Below are 24,331 nucleotides of genomic sequence, written 5' to 3'. Positions count from 1 at the left end.
CACCAAACATAAGCAATCAAAGAAAGAAAAGTTCAGATTAGTGACTTTAAAAAAAAAATGTAAATTTCCTTCAGGAAATTTCAAACAGGGGCATTCAGACCACATCAGCCTATGCAGATGTTTTTCAAACTAAAATCTTATAATGCTGTAAATCCAGTGGTGTTTAAATCCCAGCTGTGAGTGTTCGGGGTTGCTTCATTCTGGTCTTAAAACGACAAAATCAATAAAAATGTTACTTGAACGTGGCTTTGAAATGAAATGAAACATTTATCTCCTCGGCCCACTCCGAACACCGCAGGGGAACTCGGCAGTGACGTCTGATGTAATAAAATGAAAGAATGAATGTGTAACTTGTGAAGCATGAGTGTCGAGGGGACCTGATCGACTCACCAGGGTAATAATAGGCTGTGGGCCCTTAGTCAGGATCCCCTCTTCCCATGTGAGAGTGGTAATTTGATTCGACAAATGCATTTCAGGACATGCACCTTGTGAGAATAACAATAACTGTCCAAGACTAGGCACCTCCGATGCCTGTTTATACTGCTTGTTGGCGGTGTGTAATAAACAAAATAACCTGCTAACTGTCTTATCTAGCCTTGGATAACAAGTCATTTTCACACCAACAGCTAATATCAGTGATTGAGGTCGTATTTACTCATGTGATTCCTGGCAAAAATATAATAAAGCACAAGAGGTTGATGGATTGCTGCTCTTTTGTATGACTGAAAAAACCCACGTTTGAAATCAGGAAAACAGTTTAATGTAGAAAAAGTTCAACAGGCATCCACACATTTAATACACGTTCTGGCATATTTATATGAAAAGAGACTCATGTAGTATGATTTCTAATAAAACTAGAATCGGTTTCTATGTCACATACAGCAGCAGTAACAAAGGTCAAACTGATTTGCTTGACGTGGGGTTACTTAAATAAAACTATGTGAAGAAATCAGGCACTTTGATGTTGACATTCTTTCTTTGGATGTTAAATTTTTTAGTCGTCTGTTAAAAATCCAGTAACCCACACCAGAACAAGGCCCTCGGTGAAGGCTGCTGACAAAATTTGCAGAAAAAATGTTCAAAATGGTCCAAGACATGGGTTTCTTGGTGGAGTGAAATGTCCTCATTAGATCAGCAGATTCCATCTTTACTCCCACCCAAAGTCTAGAGTTCTGTTGCGGGACCCCACTCGATGTCGTCCTCCTCGTCTTCGTCATCCTCGGAGCTGTCGCTGCCTCGGATCTGTGTGCGTCTGAACTGGACCGCCTGGTGATGGTGTGCCAGCCTGTCAGGACAGAGGGCTGGAGGTTAGCGTGTCATCTCTTTCAGTTTTACTCTGAAACCCAGAGAGAGTAAAAAGAACACTTACACGATGAACTGAGGGCCCTTCCTTTCCTCAGCCTGTGCCGGAGGCTGCGGCTCTGGAGAGCGAACCTACAAGAGGAGACAAGACGGGTTTTAAACAACAACTTCTCATCATTTTTGATTTTTTTCTTTGTTTTTACAGATTATCTTTGGTGGTCTTCACACTACAGTATACTGTTGTTTCTGGATTTTTAAATCCATTTACTTCAAACTGACTATCATCGTCCAAAGCAGTCAGTATTTCAGTAAGAATATTCAATTTCCAGAGACTTTAAAGCTGCCTAACTTCTACACAAATACTATAATCTTTACATTTGGGTTAAAGTTAGATTGATGTTGTGTGGTAGTAATTCAGCCTTGCACTGGTGGTGCATTCAATTGCTGCTGGGAAACCAGACGTTCAAATTTAAAAATATATTATATTAATTATTAAGTGAAAACAGGGATTAAAAAGTAAAAGGATAATGTAGCTTTTTGTTTTACTTTGGTGGCTCACGTTGTGTTATTCACAATACAGACAGTAATGTAAAGTACATCAGGGCCATTAGTGATTAATCTTACAATTCTTTCCTCAAATAATCGATTCATTGTTTTAAAAAAATCACAAAAATGTCTATCTCAGTTTCCAGAGCACAAGTTGTCATATTTAAATTATCTAATAGTCTAATAAACCAGAAAATATGTACAGCTGAGAAACTAAAACCAGGTAATGTTTGCTATTTTTGCCTAAAAATGACTTAAAGGATTATGAAAATGGCTAATTTTGTCTATTCACTCTCATTACTGGCAAATGACCTTAAATATGTAAAAACACAGGTCTGTTTTCTTTACCTGTTGTAATTTCTCCTCAATAGCAGACAGGCTGGCATGCTGTGGGCCCTCAGGCTTCACCTCAGCATATGAGGGCTCGTTCACAGAGAACCGAGTGGAGGGGTCGGGGGCTATAAAGTCCGGGGGTCCGTCTGACGGAGTGGTGGGTGCTATCACATCAAGAGCACTGAAATCTGAGTCTGTAAAGCTGCGATGAGAGGGGTCTTCCTCCTCAGCAGCGCTGTGAGGCGGGCTGTAACTCTCCCGGCGGGGTGCCCTGGGCTCTGGTACGTGCAACAGCGGTGGGATTTCTCTGATGGAGTACGTGTCAGTGTGAGGGTCGGAGTCCAAGGTGGGGCTGCGGTGGCCGGAGGCGGGCTCGGATGATCGGGCTAAAGCAGAGCTCTTGGGGGGTTTGGCTGCAATCTGACCGGGGTAAGCCTCCTCCAGGTCCTCGTTGTCGGTGTAGGCCTCTCCGTCGGTGAAGGCCTCTCCATCAGTGTCCTCCAGGTCACTGGCAGCACTGAGGTAGTCCGACTGGGTTTGGTCCAGAGCATCCAAGTCCTGCTCTCCACCACTCTCCAACTGCACAGGGAAATAAAAAATCATTTTATTTATTACTTTGCCTCTGGGCAGAGGGTAAGATCAACAAACTGTAAGATACATAACAAGTTCCAACTCTCTTAAATCCATCTTAAAAAATAAACTTTTGTAAGATATAAAATTCAATTACAAGCCTGATTCAAAAAAAGTTTTGTCATCAAACAGGAAATAGATAAAATATTAGGTGAGGAGGTGGAGAAAAATATAAGGTTCATGAAACAAAGATATTATGAGGCTGGCCCTAGAGCAACAAAACTGTTGGCTTGGAGACTTAGAAAACAACAAGCAGAAAATACTATACACAAGATTAGAGACCCTATCACAAAGAAAATCACACATATTTTAGATGGTATACAAAAAGCATTTGAAAGATATTACAAATCCTTATATTCCCAATCAAAACAGATTGATAAACATACAGTTATTGATTTTCTAAGGCTTTTAGATCTCCCCATGTTAGGCAAAGATACCAACGACAAACTCACCTCACCAATAACAAAGGAGGAAATAAGCGCAGCTATCTCAAGTTTAAACACCAACAAATCACCTGGCACAGATGGTTTTCCCCCTGAATGGTATAAGTCAATGAAAGATCACCTGCTTCCATTATTAGAACCCAGTTTTAACTATATTTTTAAAGGAGGCTCTCTCCCTCCCTCCTGGAATGAGGCCTTTATATCAGTGATCCCCAAAGAGGGTAAAGACAAAGTGGACTGTAAAGGATATAGACCCGTTAGTGTCTTAAACTCAGACTACAAATTATATGCCACAATTTTAACAAAAAGATTGGAACCGGTAATGCCACTGTTAATAGACGAGGACCAAACAGGATTCATAAAGAATAGACAAACACAAGACAATATAAGAAGAGCCCTACATATCATCGAACAGATTAGTAAAGACCAAATGAATGCCATTATTCTCAGTTTAGATGCTGAAAAAGCTTTTGATTCGGTTGGATGGGTATTTTTATATCTAGTGATGGAGAAATTCGGCTTCAGCAAGGATTTTATACATTGTATTCAGGCACTTTACTCCTCCCCTACTGCAAGGATTAAGGTTAATGGAAGTTTGTCTGATTCTATAACTTTACAACGTGGCTGCAGACAGGGCTGCCCTCTCAGCCCTTACCTATTTAATTTATTCATCGAACCTCTAGCTCAAGCAATACGCCAGGAGACAGGACTAAAAGGAATTTTTGTGGGAGGAGAAGAGTATAAGATAAGTCTGTATGCGGACGACGTATTGATTACAATAAAAGATCCTAATTCAGGCCTGCCGCTACTAATGAAAATGCTAGAAACATATGGGGAATATTCAGGGTACGTCCTGAATGTACATAAAACACAGGTTATGATATTTAATTACACTCCTACTGAAGAACTCAGCGTAAAGTATAATTTTAAGTGGAATTCTTCCTATATTAAATATCTTGGTGTGAATCTACCCAAAGACATATCACAATTATTCAGTTGTAATTATAGTGGTGTCACCAAAAAGATATACGAAGACCTCGATGGGTGGGGCTTGCTGCCTCTTGACTTCGGTAGCAGAATTAGATCAATAAAAATGAATATTCTCCCGAGGTTATTATATCTCTTTTTATCATTACCAGTAGATATTCCTCCGCAACAATTCAGAGAATGGGATAAACATATCTCTCGATTTATATGGAATAAACAGAGACCAAGGGTTAAACTTTCTACACTTAAGCTTCCGGAGGAGAGGGGTGGCAGAGCCCTCCCATCTGTAAGGGATTATTATTTGGCTGCCCAACTGAGATCCCTTGTGTGCTGGTGTAACCCATCATATGTAGCTAAATGGAAAACCATGGAATTTTCTCTAACAGATGCACCAATACAATCTCTGCTAGGGTGCGCAGGAATGGATAAAAAAATTCTATTGACAGAGAGCCAATGGGTGAACTGTTCACTGAAGGTGTGGAGAGAAGTGGTCAAAAAATTTGAACTCCAAAATAAGATAAAACTACTAAGATGGCCAGCATATGACCCTGAATTTATACCGGCATCACAAGATCATAGATACAGACAATGGACTTATTATGGTGTTACTGCTGTATGTACAATTGTTAAAAAAGGGGAACTTAACAGCTTTAGTAATTTATGTCAAATGTATGGACTGGGCAGCCAAGACTTTTTCAGGTATTTACAGTTTCGCGATTATTTTAGTAAGAAAATTAAAGGTTGTAATCCAGCAGAGTCCCCAGCACTAATTCAGGTATTTATGGATGCATACAACTCTGGGAATGTTAAAGGACTTATAAGTAAGTTATAGCTATGTGGCTTAAAGCCTGGGAAACCCAGTCCTCTTCTACCAACTCCTGGATCTGGAGGGACTTCTGTTGGAAAAGTTTAATTCGTTTTTTTATAACTCCCAAGCAGAAGTCTAAACAAACTGGAATACAACTGGCCTGCTGGAGAGACTGTGGAGAGACCATGGCAGACCAGACTCATGTCTTCTGGTCCTGCCCTCCCATCCAGATTTTCTGGAGGGAAGTGGCTAAAATTATGTCAAAGGTTCTGGGTTTTGACATCGATGTATCATTTTCAGCTCTTTATCTCGGAAATATTTCCCATGGACAGTTAAATAGAACAGATAATTACCTTTTCAAGGTTCTGCAGGCGGCAAGTAAGAAAGCCATTACGAAATGTTGGCTCCAGAAAAACGCCCCCACCAGTGATATCTTTGTTAATATAGTAAAACAACTACATGTCCTTGAACAAATGACATCAATCCGACTTCAAAAAGATCTGGGTGAGAAACGATGGCAGAAATGGACTGTTTATTTGGCCAATGAGTGACTCTGTTGTAAATGTGACAATGATATGTGTCTTAAATGTATGTGATGCACATAAAGGATAGTTTATCCTTTGGAGGTATTGACTATACCCCCGGACCCTGACTGTTTGTCCAGTTGTTATTTGCTTTATGGAAAAATGAAAATACCAATAAATAAAGAGTTTCAAAAAAAAAAAAAGTTGTGTCACTGTGTAAAACAAAGACACAATGTGATAACATGCTCATCCTTTTTTGCAACACGTTTCAAACAAGTTGGGACAGGAGCAACTAAATACTGGGAAAGATGTGGAACGCTCCAAAACCACCTGTTTGGAACATTCCACAGGTAAACAGGGTCATTGGGAACAGGTGATAGCATCGTGAGTGGGTATGATCTACTTTGTGAACACATGATGGTATAAAGGATGTTACTACATGGGCTCAGGAACACGTCATAAAACCGTGGTCAGTAAACGCAGTGTGTTTGCACATGACTGCACTCTGGTTTGTTTCCTTTTTTTGGAATGGGTGGATGTAAATAGTCCAGTTTGTGTGTGTGGGAGCTTTGTGTCGTACCGTGACTTCAGACACCCAGACGGGTTTGGACTGTTGGTGGCGGATCTTATCCTTTAGGCTCTCATACCAGATATTGGAGCTGGGCTGCAGGTCGATACGTGCTGGAGGGAAAGTCAGAGGTAGAACTCAGTGTAAAAAGTATATAAAGTGTAAACAGGAAGCAGAACACCTGCCTTCTACAGTCTATTATATTTTCAATTCTAATACTGACAGCTGATGTGTGCTTACCTGAGAAAAGGTGGCTGCAGTCCTTCCTCAGCTTGAGGGCCTGTGAGTAAAGGCGCCTGGAGCTCTTGTTGGAGTTGGGGCTGTACCTCTGCCTCATGGCCTTGACGTCCTTGCGGCTGTGAGGGTCCAAGAACAGAACCATCGGGTGGTACTGGATGTAGTTCAGCCTTTCCACCGCAGTGGGAGTGATGTCCAGAAGAGGGTGCTTATCCTGGGAAAAGAGAAAGCAAGAACACAAAGAAAACAAGGCTTATGTTTCTGTTTAATGTGACTGAATATTAAACTGTTTCTAGCTCTGGTGAACTGAAGACTGGCTCACCTTCTCTGCTATTCTCCTCACAGTGTCCAGTTTAATAACTGTGGAGCTGCTGTCTCCTCCGCTGCGAGGAACCATGTCTGCATTCACGCAAGAGACAGAAAACGATGTTTAACGTGCAGGAGAAAAACCAAAAACTTAAGAAAGAACTTTCTGATCAGGTAAGAAAGTGTCACAAAGAAGGAACTAACCTGCCACTTCATATTCATCAGGCATCTCTCTGGCCAGCTTCTCCATGGCGATGTCATTAAGAGGACCCATAACGACAATGGGCCGTTTGAAATTAGCTGGAGACACAAACAAGTCAGGATTACTCAAACTTACCGAAACATCAGGACATGAAAAACATTTTATTTTAAAAACCAACCTTCTCTGAGCAGGACTCTCTCATAGGCCGGGAATTTGCCCTGAATGGTGAGCTGCAGCAGGTCGTCACGGGTCCGACGGACGGTCTTGTCGTTCTTCTTGTTCCCTCTGAGCCCCCGCAGTTTCCAGAACTCGGCTCTCGGTCCTGACACCTGCCTCTCCCCGGTCGCCCGCTGTGCCTGCTCCATGCTGGCCAGCGTCTCAGCCCTGCGGGAGATAAACGCTGGTGTGAACATGATCTGCGTCTCTTGTGGTAAACCAGAACTCTCACCTCAGTCTCTTCCTCACCTGGCCTGGTTGGGGATGGTGCCTTTATCCATCTCGTGCAGGTCGTTCCCCATGCGGATGGCCAGCCAGTTGCCCAGCTTCCCGCGGTGCATCGTGTCCACCACCCTGAACACCTCTCCTCTGGTGAAGCTCAGACCGATGGGCCCTTCCACCTCGTGGTCAAAGTGGGTGCGGATGTAGAAGTTGTCTGCCAGGTTGGACTTGATGATCTTTTTATAAACTGAGGAGAGGGAAGAGTTAAGACCACTGATTGTTCGATTAGCTTCACCCGCACCCACATCACATGAGCGGTTCAGTGGTAAACTCACGGTCCATCTTGTTCTGAGTGCAGATTTGAACCTGCTCTCCTTTCTTGATGTTCAGGAGGAAGTTGGCGGCCTCTTCTCGTGTGAAATGACCAAAATCAACTTTATTTACCTGTGGGAGAAGGAGCCAGACACAAGCCGAATAAACCTTCTGCATGCAGATCTCCATCATTTATCGTCTTTAACTACATAATCAAGTTGTCATTTGTTGAACTTCAACACGTAACTGATCTTTGACTGCTCTGAAGCTCAGCTGGCAGGGAGATTTGATGTGAAACTCCTGTACATAAAGAGATAAACTGCGCTGACTCATGGTGACTGGCTATATTTTGATGACTCATGTAAATTCCATGACCTTAAAAATCAGCTGACATGCTGAAACAGGGGCCGTCATTCAGCTTTAAATAGAGTTTCTGGCTCAAGATGTTGAGATAAAAGGTTACCTCCTCATTACTGCTAAGCTTCAAACAGGTAAGTGAACATTGAGATGTTCGTTTTATTTTTCTCATAGATTCATGATTATTATTATAAAATTATGCATAATTATGGGAATGTCCACTTTAAGTGACAGCTAGATGCAAGGTTTCATTAACCAGGTTCATTCAGCCCACCCTCAGCTCCACCTGGGCTCCACCTCTTTGCCCATTTTTGAGTTAGCTGATATTTTGGTGGAGTCAGGCACTGCCAAGATGGCAACGATGCTGATGCTGAGCTTCATAGTGGCTCTTCAGAATCCATTGGTGACGTTTTAAAGAGAGACGTGTATTTGGAACATTTTTTGTCTTTTACTTCCTTGCAGTTCTCACAGTGTCTCCTGATGCCACCTTTCAATGCATGGCCTTTTCTCCATTGGACCAGTGCAGCTACAGTCATAATGAACTAATGCCAGGTGTCAAACCTAAAGCAGAGCGCCGTTATCTCACCTGCATGATCTGGTCTCCCTCTTTCATTCCCTGGTCGTACGCAGGGCTGTTTGGCTGAACTCCACCTACAAATATACCAACATCGTTGCCCCCGACGAGCCGCAGACCAACGCTGCCCTCCTTCACGAACGACACCGTGTGAAGATCTGAGCTGTACCTGGGAGCGAGAGGAAGGATCCGCAATGAGCTCATTTCAGGGGAATTAACAAGATGCGCATGTTGATATCCACATGAATGAACAGTTCTCACCCTGGATTAGGTGATGGGTAAGAATCTGGTGGGAGGGAGTAGATGGGCTCCTCTGCAGGCTTGGCTAGAAGAGATACAAACATAGTGAGTGGTCAGTTAACCTTCTGTTATTGATCAGCTACTAATTACTCTATAAAATGTCGAGAAATGTCACAAAAGCACCACACCAGAGCTCAAAGTGTCCTTTCAACGTTTCTTACATGAGAAGCTGCAAGCCGCAAAGGTTCAGGCATCATTTATCATTCAAGCAATTAATCAACGATCAAACTGAGCCTTACAGTAGACTGGTGGGTTGCTCTTCACTGAAATCCCGGACCTGAGGGTCCCCGTTCCATTGGCAGCCTGAGGACCCCTGCGAGGTGGAGAAAACACATTTAAATTAAAACAGCACCGGAGTCACGGGACAGTTCCTGAAGAGGTTAAAGCTTCAGAGCAGCGTGAGGATAATCATTTTGATGAAGAGCACGGTCAGCCGTACCTGTGACGGGTCTCCCCCCGCTCAGAGCTCCCAGACCTCCTGAGGTGGGACAGATTGTCTGACTCTGAGGAGTCTGAAAGAGGTAAACAGAAACTTCACTTTAGTCATTTTGCCTCTAAAGCATTAGATGACAACGCAGAGGAGGAGACGGTGGGACACAGGAGAGCAGACTGACCATCAGGAGGTGGTCGGACAGGTGATGCGACGCGGCGAGGAGGAGGCGCCTGCTTCACAGGGACTGGGGTGGCTTTCACCTCAGGCAGGACTCTGAGAGACATAAAGTGAGCAAGACAAATAAATGTAATGGACGACGACGCGTCCTTTCTTTCTTTGATACATACAAAACAACCATCAGTGTCTAACCTGTCATATATGAGACTGCTCAATCAAACATCTCCCTACAACTAAACTGATGAAACGTTGTGTGATGCAATCCTTGCAGGAAGTCGCGTCATGTGTCTTCAGTGTGTGCAGAGTGTTTCACAAAGGGTAAAGCAGACGAACCAGCCAGACATCCTGTCAGTGTCATTTCACACATCTCCACAGTGAGGCTTTAACCGAAAAGGTGCCCTCAAGTGTGCCAGAGTGCATTCTGCTCCAGGTGCTACAGCTGACTATAATCTAGAGGTCTGCTGTATTCTGTATTCACACCACAGTAATTCATACAACTTTTGCCTGTGCAACAATTTCCAATTTGCTTATTGCACTTTTTCCTTTAAATGTTATTTTAATTTCAAGGATAATTCATGTCAGTCTGGCCTGTTAGAGCCTCACTGACCTGAAGTCACTTAGATATATCTGAGTCTACTTTCACTTGGTACAACTTCATGTGATATTCAAGACTATTTAGGCAAGAAATTTCAGCTAACTATCAACAAATATTTAGCTAAGTGTAGGCACATCATGTGAGCTGCCCATATTCTGCTCAGTTTACCATCAATAGATGCTGCTTTACTGTCAACAGTGTTGGTTGAGGTTAAATTTATGTGCTTTAGGTAAATTTAGTTCGGTTTTGAGCTTGAAGCTTTTCAATATGAAACAATGTGTAACCAGAAACTTCCTGACATTTCAGAGTCAACTTGTGGCTTAACGTGCTACGGCGTCTCTCACCTGACTCGATTTTCCGCCGTGTTGGAGTTTGCGCTGTCTGTGGAGTTCTTGCGAGGGACAGATGCGTAACTGGCGTCTGATTCAGACTCTGAGCGAGCTGTGGAGACCGATAAATGAAATGTGGCGTTATGAAAACAATTCCAAAACATCAAACATCATGTCGGACGTATTTGGCCAGGTGCTACAAGATGAGGTTAAAAAAAACTGACATCATTATTAAGAAAACATCTAAAGGTGATTCAGTGCTAGCTCCAATATAAAATGTCACATTGGTGACACTTTATATTAGCATTTAGTAACGTTATTCACAATTAACTAGCTGCTTATTATCATGCATATTAGTAGCATACTGGCTGTTTATTTGTTATTATAAAGCACTTATTAATGCCTTATTCTGCATGGCCATATTCTACAAGTACTGCTCCATTAACTAATCTCTGAATAATCTCCTAATTACTGCATATTGATAGTGAGTAAAGTAGCAGCAATTTAACCCAAACCCGCAGAATAAGGCTTTAATAAGAAGCAAAAGGCTATTAATATTCGCGCTAATAAGTAACTAGTAATGATAAATGTGGCCCTTAGTGTCACCATACAGTCAAACAATAACACACAGAAGCTTCAATGCACAATAATGCATAATCCTCACTGACTCAATATAAACACACACACACACACACTTCAACTGAAACATTAAGTACACACACACCTTTCTGTGGCGGCTTGCCGGCAGCGCTCCACTTTGGCGACTCCACGGCAACATCCGGCAGGACTCTGCAAGAGAAGAGCGGGAGGCGGGAGTGAGGGAGGAGGAAGACAACAAATCTCAGTTACGTTTGGAGAGGGGGGGGGGCGCTGGCTGATATGATGATTATTGCTGAGAGGGTGAGACTGCATTGTTGAATATTCACCTTAGCGTCTCTGGGGGAAGCTCTCTCTCTGATGGTTAACTGCTTTGTAACTGATTTGAAATTAACCCGTCAGTATTATTTTTCTTGCTTGATCTCGTCAGCTCATGTTTGCTATGAATTTTCAACATGCTGAGTAAAAACATGCAGATTTGCAGATGTTTTGATTGGAATATTGCTGCTTCGGCGATAAGTGTCCTCTGTTCAGTCAACACTTGGCCACATACAGGAGAGGGACATGTTCAGAAAGTCACCTTTATTTCATTGGTTAACAGCACGTCACCACAAACACCAACACTTGGTACACAGTCAAAAACACAAATCAAGCAAAATCAAGGGCTACAAAACGAGACTTTAAGGCACAAAACGAGCAAATCAATAAAAAAAATAATCACAAGACACAGAGGGGTAATTTAAGTTTTAAAAGGTAAATAAAAACACGTGATTAACTAATAATAACAGGAGAGGCGAGCACTGTCTGCTGACCCAGTCCGTGACATCTTGTTGGATTTCGGGGAGGGGGAGGGGGTGGGGATGCAGGTTGGAGGTTGGGGTTGAGTGGATCTTCATCTGTACCTGTATCTGCTGAGGGAGTCCTGGCTGTAGGTGGTGCTCTGCCTCTGAGGAGGCGCCAAGCCTCCGTCCGACTCGGACTCAGAGTCTGGGGACAACGAGGACTACAGTTATAAACTCTCACAGACGAAAACAGCAACAAGCATTGCTTTCACTGAGCTGCTGCATAAAATAACTCACTTATTTTTCATCATTTATGCTTTTTGCCTCGTGCCAGTGTTTTAAACCGACCCACAGATGGCTTTAATGCCACTTTAAAGTCGATGCACGTAGTGTTTAATGATGAAAAAGTCTTTTCAATATTCATTTTGAGAGTCAAAATGCTGCACAGAGCACCTTTCATGTTTGTTCTGGCTTCAGCTTTATTTGACTGCTGGCATCTGTTCAGCAGCAAACATTCAAAGATTAAGCAAATGTTGTCAGAGAGAAATGTCAAAGTTCAGGATGTGAACCATCATAAGGAAGCTGAATCGTTTCTGTGTGTGTTTGTGTTTACTGTCTTACTATTATCATCACGTGGGTTTTATTCTCCATCTTATTTACATTCATTTTATATCCCTGTTTTTATTTTGTCTTATTCATTTGAAGCACTTTGAGCTTTAATTCTTGAATGAAAGGTGCTGTACAAATAAAGTGTACTATTATCATTATTACTGACCTGGGGGCGGGACTCTGACTGGAGAGTTGACCCTCCTCGGCGGCTCTGAGCGAACAGTGATGGGGGAGCCTCTCAGCGCTGTGTGGGGCAGATCAGGGAGGACTCTGAGGAGAGGACGGTGTGAGGAAAAGACAGTTAGGAAATGGAAAAGGAAAGATTTCATATCCCAAAGTGTTGGAGTTGAATCAAGCTTTGTCCTTACTTGTACCGGCTGTCTGGGCGGGGGCTCTCTCTGCGCGGTGGAGGGGAAGCGCTGCGTTCGGAGTCCGACTCTGACACCGGCTTCCGAGGCCGTGAGGCGGGGGAGGTGGGGCGAGTCGTGGTCCAGTTGTGGACTACCGGAGAGGACCGGGGGTTCGGGAGGGTGGACACGCCAGAAAGAGCTCTGGAGAAGGAGCAAATCAAAAACTGATTTCTTAACACCTTATTTGACATTTGTTGTGCTTACATGCACTTGAGAATGTAAACTTAATAATCTTAATCTCCTGTAAATATGAATGTAGGTCATCTTAACTGAATTAAGGGATGACGAAAAACCTGATTACAAGAGTGCATGTGCACGACAAAGACTTCAGACAGGGAAAGCATCAACTGACAGCAACACAGAGAAATGAATGAAATGATAATTACTCCAATTAGTCAGACTAAAACTGAAACTGAAATGCGTGTCCACAGCTGCAGAGACCAAACACAAGCGTACAGTGGGAGCAAAATTACATGCTTCCCTTCTAACAGACCTCTGCTTTACATGCATGCAAACCGATTTAGATTTGTGGTGAGAAGTCGTGTTGTGGTTTTAAAACTCTTAAGCACTCATTAGTCATGAGATTGACACAAAGTGGTTGTGAAAATACACCATGTACTATGCAGCTGATAAAATAAGTACGGTTATGTTGCCAGAAAGAATAGCAAAAATCATAACTATTGATTCTAAATAAATATCAATTCACTCTATGTTTGGGACCTCACAGCATAATAAATCTGATCCCATTCTTCATCTGTCTGACGTTCATTCTTTATCTATCTTGAGCTTCATGATCATTCAGTTGTTTATCTACACATCTAAGAACTAAATACATAGGAAACATCAACATTTAGTTAAACAATGTGATTGAACTTACTTGTATTTGCTGGAGTGATCCCTCGTGTCCGGACTGTTTCTCCTGACGGCAGGAGGGGAGGCACTGCGGTCCGACTCCGACTCAGATGGAGCTGAAGGATCAACAGAAACAAACATAATTTTTCACTATCTGTTTACTATCCCCACTGTGTATTTTCAGCTGCATCTTCTGTGCTTCAACCTCAGAGCGAATTCCAGCAGCTACAGCGACGTTACTCTTTGCTAACAGAGCATTGAGTCACGGCTCGACTTATTATCACACAAAACACTGCTGTTGTTTCTTCTGAAAGGCTGCTTGGGTTTCTAAAGGCGCCACCATCACTGCTTGAGTGATTCTCGGCAGGACAGACCTCTGCGTGGGGCGTAGGTCCTTGCGGGAGGCCGGGTCAAGGTGGAGCGCACAGGTGAGGAATCCCGAGACTTGGCTGGAGGAGGTTCAGCTCTCGTTCTAGGTTTGACAAAGACAAACAAAACAAAACATTAATTCTTCAGTGCCTTTATTCTTAAAGTAGGAGAAAGGAGCCATTTTTACAGTCAAATTCATCAACCACATGTTAATCAGTTTTGGCGGCGGGGTAGGTGTAGCACGTACCTGCGTGTCCGTTTCTCTCTGTTGGGCTGGCGGGACGTTCTGTAAGTGGGCATGTCGTCGTCAATGTCTGAAATATCTGACGGAAAACAGAAAACAACTTCATATTAGGGAGAAGAAAGCTAACTCACAGCAAATCCTTCATTATTGGCTTCTGCATATCTTTATTTTTTTCCCCTAGGATGGCGAAGGAATGGCACACCCTACTCTGCCTCTGATTGGCTTACCCTGATATTCTCAACCTAACCCTAACCAATGATCAGCCCTTATGCCTAAATATAACCAACAAAGGCAGAGTGCTAGCCAATCAGTGGCAGACTAGGGAAGGTTACTCCTTCGCCATCCTAGGAAAAAAAAAATACCCCACCCTCCCTCTCCATCTCCATCTCTCACCCTCCAGTTCAGAGCTGCTGTCTCGTCGGCGGTCGTCCTCGCTGTTGGGGGCGCTGTCCTCCACCTCTGGAATGCTGACCAGAAACTTGCGGTCGTCCCTGAGGACCGTCATGGTCAGTTTGCCCCTGCTCTTCTCCACCAGGTGCTTGGTCTCCAGCAGGGATAGATTCTCCGTCGTCATGCCATTGATCTGATCAAAGGAGACAAATTATTTAAGAGGAAAAGAAAAAACAGACTCACTGTAACCTGTTTGTTGTTGTGTATTGACACTGTGCTTTTAAATTAATCGTCCAAATCTTAATTTTCACCTTGAGAATAAGGTCTCCCTCCTGCAGAGTTCCCTCCTTTGCAGCCAGGCCTGTTTCTGTCATGTGCTTGATGAAGATCTGACTGCCCAGCTTCAATCCATACTCTACAGAAAGAGCAAGACAAGCATCCAGTCAGGCTACTTCATAGCCGACACACTTATGTTTTTCTCCCTAGTTCCTGAAGGCTTACCATCCGTGATTTTCTTTTTAAGTAGTGTGGTTTTGATGGGTTTGTCTGGAACGTCCTGGTATGGCAGCCTCTTGTACCCAGACGACATTAACGGTAGCGTGTTTCCATGCCCGTTGCGGTCGGGCGTGTTGCTGCGGGCGCGGTAACGGTACCGATTGCTGTCGCGGTTGTCGCTGCCGTCAGAGTAGCGCCGTGTTCGTCTCGGGGGTTCCGGATCCAGCAGGTTGGAATGGGAGGCGGCCCGAGACGGCCTGGTGGTTGCTGGGATCTGGATCTTGCGAGGGCGTTTCACTGTCTGGAGGGAGAAAGATGGAGAGGGCCGCAGGTTTAGAGACACGACCGATCATGGATCACAAAGTAATTTAGGTGCTTCCTCAATACTCACTACGTTTGCAGTCTTGCCACATGACTTGAGGATCTGAATGGTGTAGTTAGAGTGGACGTTCTCCATTGTCACTCCGTTGACCATGACAATTTGGTCTTTGGTGCTGCAGAACACAAGCAAACACACATGTGAGTGGGGTTCTGTTGTGGACTCAGAAGTACGTCTACGCATTAGGACTGGGACGACTGAATTCATTTTCAACCACAATTTTAGTGTTTTTTCAGTCTTACAGGTTCCTACAGACTCATCGGAGCGATGGTGGTCAACTTACAACAGTCGTCCCATGGCTGGTCCATTTGGCAGCACATCTGACACCACCACGGTGGTATCCCCGCTGTCCGGGTGAGGCTTGTCCTTGCCTCCTGATATGGCGAAGCCAAACCCCAGTTTTGAGTCCTGTCATTGTGAGAGAGCGAGATAAAAGAGAGACGCGAATGAAGGGAAAGAATGCGGGAAAGTAAGCGGGTAGAGAACGAGCATGTGTGTGAGATGCAGCATAGAGATAAAGGCAGCGAGAGCACATTCCAGCGGTGTTCAGTCTGGGGCAGGATAGTGACGAGCCAGCTGGTGCTGTGTGGCGTAGCAGGGTGTGTCAGTGAATTCCTGCTGGAGCCAGTGCTGTGAAACCGAGAGGTCTGAAGTACGGTCGAGCTCAACCCCCCCAAACCTTTTACAATAACTGTGGAAACAATACTGAAACTGCCTCTGTGCAGCTCGACTTTCACTTCTGTATCTGTGCAGCCACTGAGCACAGACCCAACTGCACTGACGAACAAAGAGAAGGTGGTCTGCACTTCAAATTTTAGTTAGTTTCTTGTGAATTTCACCGAAATGACGTGAAGCAAGACAACCCATCAATGCCTTCACGATAACCCCTGAACACTCCCACGTGTGACATGCAAATAACTCCAAGCACGTCATATTTTGATTATTTAACAGTTACCTTGTTTAGCGTTATTGTATGTTGCTCCCATATCGTCAGCTCCTCCATGCCTGGTTTCTGGAAAGACACAAAAGGACACAGTGATGATCAGAACACATTTAGCAAAGACATATTTAACTCTGACAACAGGAAATCAGAAATAATTAATGCTTATACATAATCCGGGCTACGACAGTTGAGCCTGAGCGGAGCGAGGAGGAGTGTGTGCGCGACTCAACCTGATCTCAGCGTGCTCTCACCTGTCTAAATCCTGCCTGACCGGTATGGAGGAGGGGCAACCTGTGTGTGTGAGTGTGTGTGTGTGTGTGTGTGTGTGTGTGTGTGTGTGTGTGTGTGTGTGTGTGTGTGGTGTTGACAACGTATGACACCTGGGGCTTGTTCAGTAAGCCTCCACACACAGAAACATTGTATAGAGACAAGTAGGGCTGCAACTGACAGCTACTTACGTTATCGATTAATCAGACAATTACTCTAATTAATCGATTAATTGTTTCGCCTGTAAATGTCAAAAAATAGTGAAAAAAACGGCCATTATAGTTTACTACAGTCCAAGGTTACGTCTTCAATCTTCCAACCATCCAACACCAAAAAACATTCAGTTCACTGCCAAACATGTAGAAGCTGGAACCAGCAAATGCAGATCAATTTTCTGTTGATTGACTGATTGATTAATGGACTAATCGTGGCAGCTCTAGAGGCAAATATATTACTACTACATTTACACACTGTGCCTGTTCTACACAGCACATGTGTGACTCTGTAAACAGTCACAGTCGCTGGGGCCTGGAGGCTGGCGACAGAGCATTTATACACATTGTTTTCCATGAAGACGTTTTAGTCATCTTGGTGATTTGATGCTGGAAAACTGGACTTAGTGTTACACACCAGGCTTTCGCGGGTTATTCATACCTTGATGTCTCATGAGGGCCGTTAACGGCATAGAGAGTCATCAGCCAAATTAAGGTGGATGAAACCACCTGAGAAAAGACGTCACTGCGTTGTAAGCCCTCCCACTGTTACATAAAACGTCCTCTTTACTCCTTCATCTGTGCTGAGACAATTTATGCATTTATGTCCAATAAAATACTCTTTTCTGATGACATGGTTTCACACAAACCGCTACCTAACACACCAAACCACAGACTTGCTGACGTGCTGCACTAATATATGATAAGATAGATAATATAAAACTTTATTAATCTCACGCCGGGGAAATTAAAGTGTTACAGACAGCAAGGAATAAAAAAAGAACATAGAAAGATCAAACAGGCACTAAAAAAGGATGCAGATAAAAATCAACTATATAAATGCACGTTATATACAATGACAAAATGCCTCTCTGGCCATGAACTGTATTTCATAGAGCGAGGAAGACGCGCGCTGAGCTACAGTAAGAACGGGTAAAGCCAGCTACTCTAGTCAGCGACACAGATGTACTGCTGTCGTCAAGTGATAAAAACAGCTCGGAGTTTGTTCAAACACTGGGGTAGAACATGCAAAGCAACACAGCGGTGCAAAGGGACATGTATTAACACCGGCAGTACAACATACATGACGTTTACAGCTGCCAGGAACTCACTGAGCCCAAACAGCTGAGTATCAAATGTCGAGTCACATCCAAACACAGTTTTGTTTTGTTTTTTTCAGTAATGGGTAGAAATCTCACATATGATCACCACAAAAATCTTAAACTCGCAGGTGGAGGGAACCACGGGCACAGGTGTACAGATCTGTGAACAGTAGGCTGTTTGTTTGACCAAGTTAATCATAAACCTGACCTGATCGCTCTAATAAAAGCTGGCTGTGGATTTTCTAACTACATGTGTAATTCTAAGGACACTGACAAAAAAAAAACCTGAAGGTGCTACAGTCTGATTGTTTCATCGCAGGGAGCAGAAGTAAAGTCGAGAGATTAAATGACGAGCAAAGAGCAAACACGACTGTAACACAACTTTATAAGGAGGACAGCTCTGTTAACAAGTACCGTTGCAACACAGCAGACCTACATTCAAAGAGATCAGCTGAATAACACCGGCACAGTGGTGATACGGTCAGTTAAACTTTAACTCTGGCTGCTAATGTTCAGCAGAAAATCAAAAAGTCACCATGATGTGTATTCAATGCTGCATCCACCACTCAAGTCAAAAAAAGAAAATGTAAAAATATTCACGCCATCAGTTATCAGTCTAGGAAATCTGCTAAAAATAGGTTGAACAAAACAGCGTCTGTAAAAATTAGATGATTATTGAATTAAAACACACTCTGACAGTGATTTATTCTCTCCTGATGTCAGCCTGCAGCTTTGGGTTTTCACCCTGCCAGCTCTAAGCAACGTTCATCTGATACACATCAGTAACAGTTTACTCGCCTTGTTCATTTTTAGCTATTAAAAATCTATTTAAATATACATAAACAGCCAGCATTATCACCTTTAGTTATAAGATATTTAAAGGCCCATGATAAATGCACATATTTAGAACGACCAACCAGCATCCCACCAGTGCTGTGAGTGAAAAAGCAGTTCCATGACCTCTTAAGGGTCTCATCTTCATGAACATGTGTTCATATCACACTGTTTCTAACATAGATTTCATCCACTTTTTGGGCATCCATTAAAGCCCCTACTTTTATCACTGCAAAGTTAGATTTTGATATATTAGACAATTCTGTTTGGTGCTCCAGAAGGCAAAATCTTGCTAAACACGTACTGTCAAACACAACCACTTCTCCATGCACTGTGGTACACCTTTGTTAATTTTTAACGCCATGTTTTAGGCACATTCAGGCAGCGGTATACCGTAAGACCATTAATGTTTTGTGTTCCTCCCTTTCCACTTACCACTTGGTCTTTGAACCTTACTTCCATTTCCCACTGGGATCTCTAAGCTGAACAAAACACCTGCGGCGCTCAGTGAACAGCCGGCTCTTTATAATCCGTATGACAACACCAAAAGCAAAACAATCCCGCAGTTATCCAACTCCAGCTCCTTCCCACTCGGATCAGCTCGGGATGGATGGTGGAAATCTGATCCTCCTGCTGAAATTATTCGCAATGTGACCAGCTATCGTGTTTCTCTCTCAGCAGGGAGAGAAGAAAAGGAAACATCTAGGAGAGGCCTCACCTGGAGCACTCCTCCCCCACCCAGCCTTTGCCCACTCTCTAGTGCCCTCCAATAAACCTGGATTTAAGGTGGACCTGCACTGACTTACACAAACCCCCATAAACGTGAGAGTGAAGTATCTTAAGGGTGATGGATGCTATCGTCACAGAGGGGCATGCAGTCCTGCATTAATCTAAAGTGATGAATATAAGAAAATTACACATATGAGATATGTGACTTTGGAAATTAAAGAGTATAAACAAATAAATATGCGTTCAAAGTTCAAAAATGGCTGCTTTCAAGTCAGAAAAAATAGCCCTCCACACATAAAATGACATGTTCTGCACCTGCTTATTCCAATTAGTCAATATCCCAACGGACATTGTGCTGCAGAATTCATCACATCTTAATTTAAGACACATTTCCTCATAATTCAACATGCATTATTTGCAGGGCTACAAATAAAATTTATGTTCACAAACAAGTTACCTTCTTTAATGTTATTTCTTTTAATGAATAGATTAATCTAGAAACAATGTAGTCAATAAAATAGAAAATAATGCTAAATTGTAGAATTTTGTTTTAGGATTTCTCACTTATTGTGAAGTGCAGCCCCAGATCCTACTGCAGAGTGGGTGATGGAGCCAGACTGATAGAGGAGTGGAGGAATTTTATTTCACACAGTTTATCCTAAAGACATCAGCCTTTAAATTGACATATTTAAATTTATACATATATTTGTATATTTTTTAAGTTTGACACACCCGGGCTACAAGATATGTGATTGATTGTATCAGCTTTTTCAACCCACTGATATCTCAGAAATGTAATATTCAAAACGTTCAGACGTAATTTCAAACAGTGAAATGAACAAACGCATTGCAATCTTAGCATTTTTGAAGCCGTGACCAGCCAATATTGGTGGTTTTACTTTTATAAACTAGGGACTTTCTGTGTTACATCTAATTGCCTAATCATTGATTTAAATGGAAGCTTTTGGATCTCAACAAAAAAATTCCTTCTGTGGGTTTGACTAAAGTTTGGCCAGAAAACACACATTTGTAACGATGAAGCTGCGAAAGGATCTGTGGGGGGTGACTATAGTTTAAAATACTGTAACTAAGAGTAACTGCAAACAGATCTAATGCAAATAAATTAAGATTAAAAAACATGTACTAAATGAGACAGACAGAACTGGTTTGCATTAAGAGGGAGAAAACAGGCTACAGTACTATCCATCCACTTACAGGCACCACCAGCAGTGGTGGTGGAGGCTCCGGGGGCATAGAGCCAAAGTGCTTCAGAAGTTTCATTCGCTGCGTCAGATTCATGATGGTATTCTGCTGAAGGACTGACTCGAGTCACTTCAGTCTGACTGATACAGACGCACAACAAACTCCAGATGGGACAGTGCGGGGGGGTAAACGATCATGCAGTCTCAGCCACACTGACGCAGGTCTCGAAGTCCCCAACAGACAAAAATCCACAGAAAGAGACCACAGCCACAGGAGCCTTCAACTTCAAATCTAGAAAATGAAAAACTAACACGCTGACATTCCTCTGCCTCCCACAGATAAGTCATGTGTCCATCACTCCAGAGGAACGATCTGTATTAATCCCTGACTGATGGTCAAATAGGTCCACTTGCTCCCACTGTCAGTGGTATGTGTGGGTCTGGCAATTAACTCGTACTCTTTCCCACAAGGCAGCAGCAGCGGGTCCCAGGCTGCTGGCTGAGTTTCAGTCTGCTGGGTGCTATGGTTACCTCGGGGGAATGAGAGCACTGGGCTGTTAATAATTGACGGGGTGTTTGCTACACTACAGGTCTGCTTGCTCTGTGTAAAGTTTCCTGGGTTCCTACATAGGCTCTGAGCTGTTTCAGGATCAGGAAATGGCTCTGTGGCAACACAGAGCTTTGATGGCATCTCTCCTTCATGGCAAACATCGATGCACACTCCACAGCATGGGTGTGCTGCAGTGCTTATCTGTCTGACTCTGATTACTGGTACCCAGCTTAGTCAAGACTACAGTCATCGGCACTTGTACCAGACCTTGAAGGGGAGGAACTTACTGCAGCTGAATGTACAGAAAGTGATAACAATATAAGATATAATAGTTTTCCCCTCGATAACCTCCTAATTACTGCTTATTGTTAGCAAGAAGCTGTTGCACATGAATTACAATCTGAATAACATAACTAAGCCTTAAACCCCTAACTCCCCAAAATAAGGCATAAGTGACTTATAATTAGGGCCAATATGCTACAAATATGCATGCTGATGAGTAACAAGTTAATGGCTCATGTGTGTACCTTAATATGAAGTGTTTCCCAAACGTATGTGGGTAGCTTATCAAATCAAATCCTGAACCTGATAACGTCCCTCACAGATTGGTGGCTGCATTACACAAATTTGGCAGTTTGAAAGTAGGTGGTAGCTACATAACAGATGCAAGATCCTTGGCTTGGGCTCAGCCAGGTGGAGCAGCTGGCCTCTGGTCAGCCAGGACACCGGCGCTGAATTATTAACAGGTTTGAAGAAAACAGAGAACAACAGGCAACCGCTGCTGTTACTAAAGCAAACACTTGGCTAAGGTGTGCCTCCCCTACAAGGTAAATAATCACTCATTGATGTGTCAGGACTTCAGTCTGTTCAGCAGTAGAGCCGCCTCAGAGGCCGCGTTTCTGTCATTCTTAAGGCCACTCCAGTTGGCATGACAACATGCAAACTACCAAAGCACAGAGCACCTCGTCCCAGCACAGGTTAGCTAAGAGCTTAGCTTAAAGCTTCAGCGTGAATAAAGAGACCTACTTTTAGTGTGACACATAACTGCAATTCTTCAGTGCATCATGCAAACAAGCTACTCTCATAAAGATTAATGACTCAGACGGACATAAAGCCTTGAATGGGCTTCGACATACAGTGGTTCGTGGTTAATGAGGAATAGCAACGCTTCCCTGTGTAAGTCTGGAGATCTGAAAGACAAATACTCCAGAGGTTTACAGAGCCCACAGAGTGGCTGTAATTACACAGGCCATGGCTTTGTAGCTTCCACTCAGAGCGGAGCTACTCGTGGCATGTACTGTCAACAAGGTTTAAGCACTGTAAACATCCATTTTATAGCTACCTGGACACACACACACACACACACAAAGAGGAAAACTGATTCATTGATGCACTTTGATTCACTGAAACAACTCAAAATCAATGCAAAATGCATCTTCATCAGAATGTTTAAAGAGACATTTATGAGTCAAGAAAAGAGAACAAATACAAATGCAAACAGTCTTTAAAACACAGTGTGTAATGTAAAGCTAGCTGGAGCATCGTGATTTTTGTAGCTGTCGAAAAGGAATATAAATAAATCAATTTGAGGTTTTGTGCTGTATATTGATCAGGGTTTCAGGATATTAAATAGATACTGTGACATGATTTCAATTGGTCTTTTTAGAAATTAGAATTTAGATTTTACACCAAGATATCTATCCCTTTAATATCTCCAGGTTTATTAGGTCATTGCAGGTAATGCTGTAAATAAATGAGAAGGACTGTTTTATAGGGTAGCAATACAAGATTTAAATATATATAATATATAAATGGCATCCACATGATGAAGAACAATAAAGAATTTTACCCACATCACCCACACAGACACACAGCTCTCTTCAAAGAGGACTAATTTCAGTGGTGCAGATGAAGGTTCCCTCAGCACTGGTCATTAAAAGCTTCATTAAATGCAGGATTTAAATTAAAACATCCATTAAGATTTAGCTGGAGGCAAAAGCTGGGACTCAAATCTTGAAACACCTCTTATATCATAAAGAACCTTCCTGAACAACAGGCCTTTAGTCTGAACACACTGACTCATCCTTAATCAAACGGCGTATCAGTAAATACATTGATTGAAGTCAAGGGAAAGGTAGACGCAGCTGTTTGGGAATGCAGACTCGAAACTATTGTGAAACTCTGGCGGGCAGGTAGAAACCTGCATGTGTGGCAGAACCAGTAAGGTGAGGATGAGGAAAGTGGGGTTTGCAGCTGACAGACACCACCTCTCTCTGTCTCTCTCTCTCTCTCTCTCTCTCTCTCTGACACACACACACACACACACACACACACACACACACAACATAATAAACACAAACGCTATAGCTAGCTGTGTGACTCCATCAAACACACTGTAAATTATGGAAACCACAGACCAAAATGTGATTTATCAAACCTCACACCATTAAAACAACCTCACAGCTGACATTTAGGCCGATAGTTGTCCACAGCCAACTCAAGATGAAGGAGTAATTAATTAAGATATTGGGCTTTTAGCTTTGTAAATATCCAGTCGTAACATATGATCCTGTAAATGCTCAAGCTAGCTCTGTGGCTAGCGGCTAAGTATTTAAAAGTGAGGTTTTGGCGGTCTAATTTCCACTAACATAAAACGTTTACTTTTAAATTATGTCAGCAAAAGGTTTCACTTGTTAAAGTGTTTCTCTTCAACTCCTCCTTGATGATGTGGACTGACAGCCATGCTTTCACCTGAGTATGAGGAAACACTTGAAGCTAACGTACCTGTAAACTGCCTCTCTGTGGGCGGAACTGCGTCTGTCTGTCACGCTCAGTCGATTCGTCCAACTTTAAAAATCCACACTCGAAATCCTCTTAAAGTCTCACTTGCTGGCTTCGAATGTTCCACTACTTTGAGAAGTGTCTCCTAAATCTTCTTGAAGTCAGGTGCGGAGGCGTGTCGT

The 24,331-nt window shown here is 42.9% G+C and overlaps 1 protein-coding gene across 2 annotated transcripts; it reads right to left on the bottom strand.

The window, feature by feature from the left end:
• Nucleotides 1–744: 744 nt before the first annotated feature.
• On the bottom strand, nucleotides 745–24,331 carry tjp3 (tight junction protein 3). Of its 2 annotated transcripts, none has more exons than XM_041934610.1 (30): nucleotides 24,153–24,331; nucleotides 16,484–16,540; nucleotides 15,812–15,936; nucleotides 15,541–15,643; nucleotides 15,156–15,450; nucleotides 14,966–15,069; nucleotides 14,658–14,847; nucleotides 14,268–14,343; nucleotides 14,026–14,123; nucleotides 13,677–13,767; nucleotides 12,758–12,940; nucleotides 12,556–12,659; nucleotides 11,901–11,985; nucleotides 11,126–11,190; nucleotides 10,417–10,513; nucleotides 9,482–9,573; nucleotides 9,307–9,379; nucleotides 9,107–9,180; nucleotides 8,829–8,892; nucleotides 8,580–8,736; nucleotides 7,660–7,768; nucleotides 7,352–7,571; nucleotides 7,065–7,270; nucleotides 6,889–6,984; nucleotides 6,701–6,777; nucleotides 6,382–6,592; nucleotides 6,154–6,254; nucleotides 2,197–2,760; nucleotides 1,370–1,434; nucleotides 745–1,285 (listed from the first exon to the last, which is right to left on the bottom strand). In XM_041934610.1, exons 2-30 carry the CDS (start codon nucleotides 16,529–16,531, stop codon nucleotides 1,165–1,167), a joined length of 3,894 nt encoding a protein of 1,297 aa, XP_041790544.1. In that variant the 5' UTR covers nucleotides 16,532–16,540; nucleotides 24,153–24,331; the 3' UTR covers nucleotides 745–1,164. The 2 variants fall into 2 exon arrangements, with proteins under 2 accessions (XP_041790544.1, XP_041790543.1); XM_041934609.1 differs by lacking the exon at nucleotides 24,153–24,331 and adding an exon at nucleotides 16,640–16,718.

This window comes from Chelmon rostratus, chromosome 4 (assembly GCF_017976325.1).
Source record: "Chelmon rostratus isolate fCheRos1 chromosome 4, fCheRos1.pri, whole genome shotgun sequence".
Classification (NCBI taxonomy): domain Eukaryota; kingdom Metazoa; phylum Chordata; class Actinopteri; order Chaetodontiformes; family Chaetodontidae; genus Chelmon; species Chelmon rostratus.
This window is presented reverse-complemented; position numbering and strand designations above follow the sequence as displayed.

Bases quoted from the DNA above. Each gene is read 5' to 3' on its own strand.
- tjp3 (XM_041934610.1), bottom strand. From the start codon at position 16,531: ATGGAGGAGCTGACGATATGGGAGCAACATACAATAACGCTAAACAAG. The intron at 15,644-15,811 runs GTAAGTTGACCA...TGTGTTCTGCAG, and splicing joins CCAGCCATGGGACGACTGTT to CACCAAAGACCAAATTGTCA. The intron at 9,181-9,306 runs GTACGGCTGACC...TCCACCTCGCAG, and splicing joins CGGGGGGAGACCCGTCACAG to GGGTCCTCAGGCTGCCAATG.